At 42.1% G+C, this 10,335-nt stretch overlaps 1 protein-coding gene across 20 annotated transcripts in view; it reads left to right on the forward strand.

The window, feature by feature from the left end:
* Positions 1-10,102, forward strand: part of PEG3 (paternally expressed 3) — a 31,839-nt gene extending 21,737 nt beyond the window's left edge. For all 20 annotated transcript variants that reach the window (XM_046681357.1, XM_046681354.1, XM_046681347.1 and 17 more), the window contains 3 exons: positions 1,513-1,615; positions 2,427-2,519; positions 2,695-10,102. In XM_046681357.1, the coding sequence (XP_046537313.1) occupies positions 1,513-1,615; positions 2,427-2,519; positions 2,695-6,575 (4,077 nt within the window). In that variant the 3' untranslated portion in view covers positions 6,576-10,102. The remainder of the gene's footprint in view (positions 1-1,512; positions 1,616-2,426; positions 2,520-2,694) is intronic.
* Positions 10,103-10,335: the final 233 nt, after the last annotated feature.

Consider the following 10,335-nt stretch of genomic DNA (forward strand, 5'->3'; position numbering starts at 1 on the left):
CTCAGTGGAGCTCTGGCTCTCCAGGAGGAGAGCAAGAGAAAGGATGTGGTTTAGCTTTATGGTGCGGTAGTTGTACCGATTTTGCAATGCTTCCTGAGCTTTTGTATCTTGTTTGTTGTCCTAGATTTTCTCAGCCCTAATTTAGAAAGAGTTTCATTTTTGAAACTCTGTTTAGTTTTAGTTACTGGTTTTGCTTTTTAATCACTGGACGTTGGCAGTTGCCTAAATGAGGCTTTCCTCTTAAATCCCAATTCCTGTGCCTATTTATCTCGCTCATTAGGAGATGCACTTAATTGTGCAAGCACTGTCTTTTTCTGCTACATTTCCACATGGCTATAATGTCCATGCCATTTTCCAGCAATGGAACTTTAGTAAATTTAATACTAAAATATCTTTACTTGATAGTGTCGTAATAATAATTTACATTTTCTTTACATAGCTTTTGTTAATATTTACACAACACATTACATTGCAGAAAATCCTCACCCACAATTTTGCAAGGCAGGCTGATGCCCTTCTCTCCATTTTACAGATGAAGAATGTGAGGCTCAGAAAGATTTCTGTTCTGAGGTTGCACAGCTTACAAATGGTGCAGTCCTCCTTTGATCCTAGAGTTTTCTCTGGCTCCAAAGCCTGTGGGCTTCCCACAGTGCCATCTCCCTCCTCAAGTCTGTCTCCAGGCCCATAGTACCTCAGACCACAAGTCCCTGAAGCCAGGGATGTTACAGTGCAGCAACAAGAAGAGGTCCTGTAAGATCCTGTGTAGAAGACTCCTGCAAAATGCAGGGAGTTTTAAATTCTTTTTAGGGAAGTATCCAGTAAAGCAGAACAGGCAGCTATAAAAATGAAGATACTGAGTGCTTAAAGTTACTCCTGGGTTATTTGGAACTTCCACACACCTAAAAGAGCCCACAGTGTAGCCATTTTGTGCAGTGGAGGTGTGCGTAGGACACGGACCAGGGAGAGAGGCTTCAGTCCCACTTCCTGACCAGAGGTCTGTGAAACGCATTTCCTTTTTGTTCCCGGCTCTGCCATGTGTGGTTGATATTTGGCCTATTGAAGTTTCCCCACCACCCCACCCCCCTCCCTGTTAAGGCTTACCCAGCACTTCAGGGCCCCCGCTAGGCCCTCTACAAAACCTCTGCTCACTAGTCCAGCTCACCCTGAACTGTCCTTCTGCTAAACCCACCTAGCACTAATTATCTGTACCCCACTTTATTGTTTATTGTTCTCTAATTGTTTCATGAGTCTTTTCTCTCCAACCAAATTATAAGCTGCATGAGGGCAAGGAATATGTGTCATACGTCTTTTGGATCTTCCTCAGAGTATAGCGCCAAGGTAGGTACAAAGTAGGTCCCTAGTAAAACTTGACTTGGATCACTCCGAGCCCCAAATGCTGTGAGCACTTTCTACACAGCTTTGTATGTGTAGCTCCCTTTTCGCCAGCGTTCTTCTCTCTTTGGATGCTGGTGGGAACAAACTCCATTGAGAGATCTGTGTTTGCTCTTTTAGGATGCAGTGTCCTACCAGGACGTTGTGGACCTTACTGAGGACAGGAAGCCTCAGAACCCAATTCAAGATAACATGGAGAACTACAGGAAGCTGCTCTCACTGGGTAAGCAGCTGCTTTTCAGTCACTCCAAATCCACTCATTAGAGCATTTTGTCACCTTATTCTTTTCAGGATATTAGAGTCTGTGTTAATATGTTTGTGCTTAAGGGTAACGAAAAGCCTTTGAAAGATTTAAGCAGAGTAGTAAATGATGAGATCTGTGTTTTTAAGAAATCACTCTGTCATTGGATGAAGAATATACTGTATGGAGTTGGGGAGAACAGGGAGATGGCGCTTGCCACAGAGTTGGTACTTTTTCAAGAGTGGTGACAGGGGAGATTTTTAAATACACATTTAGGATGGGATACTGAGTTCCAGTTGGGACTCCTAGAAGATGTCTAACTCAAGTCATAGTAGGCAGTTGGCTATGCAGGTTTGGCACTGGGGGGAGAGAGCTGTACGAGAGTATTGTGTAAGGCGGTGGAGCCTTGAGGAGCTTTGGTGTTTGGAGAACAGGTGGAGAAAGCAGTCAATAGATAGGAGGAAAACCATGGAAGCCAGTAAAAAAGAGGATGTCAAGATTTAACAGGTGGTTATGAGAAGGTGAAGACCCAATAGGATGCCCTGAATTTAGGGACATGTGGAGGTTGTCATACAAATTTCCAAGTACCGTCAGGAGAATTAATTAAAATTCAGACTAGAATGGACTAAGGAATGAATACTAAGGAAATAAGATTGTAAATAGAAGACATCCAAAGAGTTAGATGTGGGCTTCTTCATATTTAGTGGCTGAGAGAAGGACATCAATTTATGGTGATAATTCCTGGTCCCCAACTGGAGTATGAGCTGAGCTGTTGTACTATTCTTGTGAACAGGGGTTCAGCTTGCCGAAGACGATGGCCACTCCCACATGACACAAGGGCATTCGTCGAGGTCAAAGAGAAATGCCTACCCAAGCACCAGTCGAGGTAGGCACTAGGCAAATCATGTGTAGTGGCCACTTTAATAAATGCATTGGGAGCTAGGTATACATATTGACAAACCTTTTATATTTTACATTCACACCACCATCACAGAAGTCCCACTGTTATTTTGCACAGGTATGGGGACCAGGGAGTATTTATATTTGGGGTTTCTTTTCAGGTCTGAAAACTATGCCTGAAACCAAAAAGTCAACTCATCGTCGCGGAATTTGTGAAGATGAATCTTCCCATGGGGTGATAATGGAAAAGTTCATCAAGGATGTTTCGCGCAACTCCAAATCAGGAAGGGCGAGGGAATCTAATGATCGGTCACAGAGATTCCCCAGAAGGCCAGACAATGGTTGGAAAGAAGTTTCATTCAACAAGAGGGAATCAGTGATTCAGGAGAGGGGCTATGAAGGGAATGCTTTTGGGGGAGGCTTTAATTTTAACTCACACCTTGTTTCCAGAAAGAGAGTTCTTGAAAGAAAAAGGCGCTATCATTTTGACACAGATGGGCAGGGCTCAATTCATGATCAGAAGGGCTATCCAAGGAAGAGACCCTTTGAATGTAATGATATGAGAAAAGCCATGAGCATGAGCAGTCTTAGCTCCCCCTCTTTCACTGAATCGCAGCCGCTTGATTTTGGGGTAATGCCCTATGTGTGTGATGAGTGTGGGAGGCCTTTCAGTGTGATTTCTGAATTTGTCGAACATCAGATCATGCACACTAGAGAGAATCTCTATGAGTATGGTGAATCCTTTATTCATAGCGTGGCTGTCAGTGAGGTTCAGAAAAGTCAGGCTGGAGGGAAACGCTTTGAATGTAAGGAGTGTGGGGAAACCTTCAATAAGAGTGCCGCTCTTGCTGAACATCGGAAAATTCATGCTAGAGAGTATTTCTCAGAATGTAAGGATGAGGAGTATGAGGAGCCCTTCATGCCTAGCCCGACCTTTAGTGAGCTTCAGAAAATATATGGAAAAGATAAATTCTATGAATGTAAGGTGTGTAAGGAAACCTTCCTTCATAGTTCTGCCCTGATTGACCACCAGAAAATCCATGGTAGAAACGACAAAGATAATGATCGTGGGGAGGCCTTTAAACTCAGCCCAACCCTTAGTGAGCTTCAGAAAATGTATGGTAAAGAGAAAATGTACGAATGTAAGGTGTGTGGGGAGACCTTCCGCCACAGCTCATCCCTGAAAGAACATCAGAAGATCCATACTAGAGGGAACCTATTTGAAAAGAAGGGTAAAGTGTGTGAGGAAACCTTTATTCCTGGTCAGTCCCTTAAAAGGCGTCAGAAAACTTACTCAAAAGAGAAGTTCTATGACTTTAAAGATGGTGGAGATGCCTTTAGGAAAAGCTCAGACCTCAATGTGCATCAGAAAATTCATTCTCGAAAGCACCTCTATGAAGGCAGGGGGTATGAGAAGTCTGTCTTTCATGGTATGTCCTTCACTGAATCTCAGAAGAGTCATACTATAACAAGACCACCTGAAAATGAGGAAGACGAGAAGGCGTTCACCATTAGCTCTAACCCTGATGACAACCAGACATTTCCCATTAAAGACAATGTCTCTGAGGGGAAACCATATGAGAGATCTGTTATCCATAGCTTAGCCTCTGCTGAAGCTCAGAAAAGTCACAGTGCTGCAGGGCCCAATAAATTGAAAGTGATTGCAGAGTCTGTCATTCAGAGCTCAAATGTTACCGAACATCAGAAAGTCTATGCTGGAGAGAATACCTCCGACAGAAAGAAATATGAGAGATCTGTTATCCATAGCTTAGCCACTTTCAGACCTCCCAAAAGTTGCGACGGAAATGAACTCATTGAATGTAATGAGAAGGCAGAATCCTCCATTTATGTCTCAGACCTTCATGATAAGCAACAAAAAACTCCTGCCAGACAGAACCCTTATGAAGGGGATAAGAATAACAGCTACAAGGACTCTGTCATACACAGTATGTCCCATACCAAACCTCAGAAGAGTCTTACTGGAGAGGAATCCAGTGAATTTAAGAAGGATGGCGAATCATCTGTTGTCAACTCAAATGTCCGCGAACATCAGAAGGCTCGTGCTAAGAAGAAAAACATTGAGCATAGGAACTATGAGACCTCTGTAATTCACTCCCTAAGTTTTGGTGAAAATCAAACATTTCGCCCTAGAGAGAAATTCTATGAGTGTCCGGTGTGTGGAGAGTCCTTTGTTCGTAACTCTGACCTCACTGAGCATCAGAAGATTCATGATAGAAAGAAGCCATCTGGAAGTAAAAACTATGAACGATCTGTTATTCGTAGTTTAGCCTCTACTGACCCTCAGACGAGTTATGCTGAACAGCCAGCGCAGACAAGTTATGCTGAACAGCCAGCACAGATGAATCCTGCCGAACAGCCATCAGAGACAAGTTATGCTGAACAGCAAGTGCGCAAGAAATGTAAGGAGTGTGGGCAGTCCTTTGCTACCACTGAAGAACTCCGTGCACATCAGAAAATCTATGCCCGAGAGGAGTTCCATGGTGGTAACCTGTTTGGAGGATCTGTCATTCAGGGTGTAGGCCTTGATGGGCCTCAGCAGGGAGAGCCTCAGCAGGACAAACCAGATGAGCAGGATGAGCTGGATGAGCAAGATGAGTCTGAAGACACAATCTATGGATGTAAGGATTGTGGGCTGGGCTTCGCAGATCGCGCAGACCTTAAGGACCATCAGAAAGTTCATGGCAGAGAGTACCTCATCGACAGTTGTGAGTACACGCATTCTGTAATTCACACCCATTCTGTCAGCGAATATCAGAAAGATTCCATTGGAGACCAGCTCTTTGAATGCCCGGCATGTGGGGAATCTTTTGTTCATAGCTCATTCCTTTTTGAGCATCAGAAAATCCATGAGCAAGATCAATTTTTTGGACATAGGAGGTATGATGAGCCTTTTATGCAACCCTTGATCATTAACCCACGCAGGCCTCGTGCCTCACAGAAGAATCCTCCTACAGGGACATCCCTTCAATGCTGTGTGTGTGGACGAGACTTCATTCATGGCTCTGTCCTTAACGAACATATGAGAATTCATACTGGAGAGGATTTACCAGAGCAGGGCCAGAGAAATGAAGAGGCTGTCAGTCCAGGCTTAGCCCTCACTGAGTTTCAGAGAAGTCAAACCGAAGAGAAACACTATGAATGTAAAACATGTGGAGAATCCTTCCTCAATCAGTCAGACCTTAGGGATCACATGAGAATTCATGAGAAAGATGAGCCCTATGATTATGGGGTCACCTTTCTTCACACATCATTTATTGCTGAGCCCCCCAAAAGAGATTCACCATTCTATGAGTGCAAGGATTGTGGGAAGTCCTTTATTCATAGCACAGTTCTCACTAAACATCAGAAGCTTCATCTTGAAGAAGAAGAAGCAGCAGCAGCAGCCCAGGAAGTTGAAGCCAATGTCCTGGTTCCAAGAGAAGTTCTGAGGATCCAGGGGTCAAATGTAGAAGCAGCTGAGCCAGAGGTGGAGGCTGCTGAGCCTGAGGTAGAGGCCGCCGAGCCCAATGTGGAGGCTGCTGAGCCCAATGGAGAAGCTGAAGGGCCGGACGGGGAGGCTGCAGAGCCGAATGGGGAGGCCGAACAGCCCAATGGAGAGGCCGAACAGCCCAACGTGGATGCTGATGAACCGGATGGTGCAGGGATAGAAGACCCAGAAGAAAGAGCTGAAGAGCCAGAGGGAGACGCCGATGAGCCAGATGGGGCAGGGATCGAAGACCCAGAAGAAGAAGGTGAAGATCAAGAGATTCAGGTTCAAGAACCATACTATGACTGCGGGGAATGTGGAGAAACCTTTGCTTCCACTTCAGCCTACGGCGAGCACCTGAAAACCCATGCCAGAGTGATAATATTTGAGCCTGGAAATGTCTATGGGGAAAGCTCACACTACACTGAACATGCCAGCACCAGCACTAGTGACAACGACAGGGCTGATGACAAGTACTTCAAATGTGATGTCTGCGGGCAACTCTTCAATGATCGCCTGTCCCTTGCTAGGCACCAGAATACCCATACCGGCTGAGAACACAAGTGTAAAGTTTAGAAAACCTTCACTTAGAACTTGACCCTTACTAAACCACAGAGAATTCGAACCACCTCATAATAATGTCAAAAGGAAACATACCTTGGCGTGTCTACACCTGACTTTTAACATCAGACAACTCAAACTGAAAAGAAACCGAAGGTGGAGATTCCTTCTGTCTTAGCTCTCCCCCATCAAACATCTAGTGTGCATGTGGGAAAGCCATAGCACGTCTTACCTTCCCTTTGAGTAATCACACTGAGGGAAAACCTTCGTGGTTTTCAACACTACAGAAATTGCCCCAATCAACTCCTGTAGCCTATATATAATGTTTCCTGAGACGTATATAAAATAGCAAATCTTAGCAGTACAGTAATCACGTATATTTTGATTTAATATGATACATAGTTACAGTTTACTGTGCAGAAGTACCTTACCTGGTACTCTTTGATTTTTTTTTTTGGAGGAGGAGGAAGAGAGCAACAAATTAGAATATATTTGTAAGTATCTTAGATCCTGAGAAAGATTTATTGTGCGTTATTTGAACCCCATCAGTATCTTTTTAAGTAATTGACTGTGTGTTGTTCCTTACTCTTAAATATTCCTGTCCAGGTGTAGGCATGAAAGATAAAATGTTGATTACTCTTTGCTGTTTGAAAAGAGAAGTACTTTGAGCTTCCTTTTCAGCCCTTTTGTCTACACCAACACTTTGGAACCTAATGCTGTGTAAGCCTTTACATGTGGATTGGCCTTTTGTGACCCAAATTGATCAGTTGCCACATTGTACCTTGCGGTGATTCTCATGCAAAAATATTAACAAGTTTTGCTTTTTTTTTTTAACCAACTTGATGTGTTCAACAGTGAATTCACAAAAGCCGAAGCTTTTCCCTGTAAATCTTACGTCTTTGCCTTTAAAGAGTGGGCTGCAACCATCACTAGATCACAGTAGTGCCTCATAAAGGTTGAGAACCCCGGGGAGAGGCTCTCGGGTTGTAAATATGGCTGCAGGCTGACGACTTTCATCACTTGCTTTATGCGCTTCCTGCCTTAAGTGACAAGTAGAACGTGGCTTTGATAGTATGTACTGCCACAAGTCAGTTTGCGTCCTGGGTGCCCAGGAGCTAGTTTCCCTAGAGCTTTCTGTCGCTCAGCTGAATTCTCGTGTTTACCTCTCTGACCCTCAACCCCATGTCTAACTTGCATTTAAAAAGTTTTTTTTAAAAAAAGCTTTCTTTACAGTCAACCCAAGCTTAACATGGACTCAGGTTCCCCAGCAGCCTTAATTTGTTTTGTTACTGTCCGTTCCTTCCCCTCTGAGCCCTCCTAAGTACTTCTGAGCTATCCATTAGAGTGCTGTGTCTGTCTGATTTCCTCGGGTTTCTACTTACTCACAAAGTGGCCTCATAGCTTGAGGTTTCCTGTGTCCTGTTCTGTGCACCACCTGTGTTCCTTTTGCTTCCCCTCCCAAATTTTTTGGCTTTGAGTTGGCTGGAAAAAAATATATAAAAATAAAAAAAATTTTAAAAACAAATCTGTAGATTAAGTGAGCAGAGATAAGAGCAGTTAATTTGAGCAAGCAAAATTAAAATCCCTGGAATGTGTCTAAATCTCACTCTCCTGGATCCGCACAGTTAGGGCTCGGGGAGCGTGTGTCAGACTGCAGGGAATGCCAAAGTCGAGCGAGGCTGTATGGCTGAGAGTGAGGCAGAAATGAGTAAGCCAAAGAAGGGAGTCCTAATCCGTCACCAGCCCAAGGAGGGTGAGGAAGCAGACAGAAGGCGACATCGGAAGCAGGGATTGGAAGGCCAGGCTGGTGAGAAGGAATCAATTGAGCAGCATGTTCTGGGCAGTTTAGAAGGGGCCTTTTTGATGGCATGGTGTAGATGAGGGCCAGCTGCATAGAAAGACCTGAGGTTGGGACAGACATCTGGGAAACAGGAGCAGTGGGGCCCCACATCAGACCAGGGTTCTTGAGATGGGAGCCCGTGTTGACGTCGTTGGGGTGAACTTGGGTTCATCACTGTTGGTGGTATTAGTTGGTGGAACCTTTTCAGAAAGTAGCTTGCCAAATGCCAGGGTGTCTGTTCCAACCTTAGGTTAGTGAAAAATCAGGAACAACTTAAATCCCAAACAATAGGAGAAAGATAAGTGAACGTATTGTGGACTCATGCAGCTGTTTAAAAATGATAATCATGAAGAGTTATGTAGCAACGTGGAAATATATTTACAGAATATTAAGTGGAAAAAGCAGGACACAGAATTATATTTATACTACAATTATAACTGTTTAAAAATGTATGCTTATAGTCAAAAGCTGTTGTGTTGTTGTTGTAGGCTTATAGTTGAGCGTTATTTTCTTAAATTCCTTGGATGTTCTTTATGGTAGTGTTACTAAAAAGTTTATAATCACGTTTCCATTGTGAACATAATTCGAACTCATTAGCAGACATGTGGAAAATACAGAAAAGTGGAGGAAAAAAATCCATGTTCCCACCATCCAAAGACAGATATACTGTTCAATATGTTGTTTATTCTTGTTTCTGTGCACAGGTTTATGATTATAACTATGTCAAAATGTGTATTCAGAATAGCTGTTATGTTACCTTTGTGAAATTATGATTAAACGCTTTCATCTTAATGTTTTCAGATGCTCCTTATAATAGTGTTCTGGTAACAAAGTTTATTATGTTTGTTTCTATTACAAGCATAATATGTACCCAGAAGAAAAATTGGAAAATACAGTAAATTAAAAAAGAAAAAAAAGTTACCCATATTCCCAACACCCAACAACTACTGTTAACATCTTGATCGATTTCCTCCGTCTTGTTTTAGTGCACAAGCTTGTGATTATAACAGTGTTAAATATGTATGCATAAAGTCTAAAATGAAAAAAAAATGGAAAATAATTAAAATAGTGTTGTCATTGTGGGATTATGGTTAAATATTTTGTCTCAAATTCCCTGAATGATCTTTGGTGTTTTGGTATTAAATCTTATGTATGTATTTTTCCATTACAACTATAATACATACTCATAGCAAACTTTGGAAATTCAGTAAGGTAGAAGAAAAGAAATTCACCCATATTCCCAACACCCAACAACAACTGCTGTTAACATCTCGATCTGTGCACCAGTCTGTGTTATGAGGGCGTTAATGATAAGTATGCATAGAGTCAAAGATGGGAAGGAATGTGGAAAACAAGAAATAGTTGTGTGGTTGTTGTGGGATTATGGTTAAATATTTTGTCTCGGTTTCCTTGAATGGTCTGCATCATAGTGTTTTGGTAATCCACCTTTATTACATATATTTCCATTATAAACACAGTACGTGTTCATTATAGAAACTTTGAAGTTGCAGAAGCATAGAAGAGAAACTCGCCCATATTTTCATCATCCAGAGACTGTGGTTAACATCTTGATATGTTTTCTTCATCTTGTTTCTGTGCACAGGTTTTTGGTTTGTAATATGGTTGTGGTCGTTCTATCTATCTGTAATAGTGTCAACAATAAAAATAAAGTTAAAAATAAGATATTTCTCTTCTTTTGTCCATTTTAAGTGTGTGGGGTTGTTAAATACAGTTTTTTGTTAAAATTATAAATCCAAACACTTAAGCCTTTAAGTTTGCCTTAGAAATCTTATTCCATTTTTATGTATTGCATATTTTAACAATTACTTTTAAGAGGTCTTTTAATACTACATGATTCCACATTTTTAACTGTACTTATGAAATTAAAATATATTCCAATAGTGTTTTTAAACT

This window comes from Equus quagga, chromosome 13 (genome assembly GCF_021613505.1).
Source record: "Equus quagga isolate Etosha38 chromosome 13, UCLA_HA_Equagga_1.0, whole genome shotgun sequence".
Lineage (NCBI taxonomy): Eukaryota > Metazoa > Chordata > Mammalia > Perissodactyla > Equidae > Equus > Equus quagga.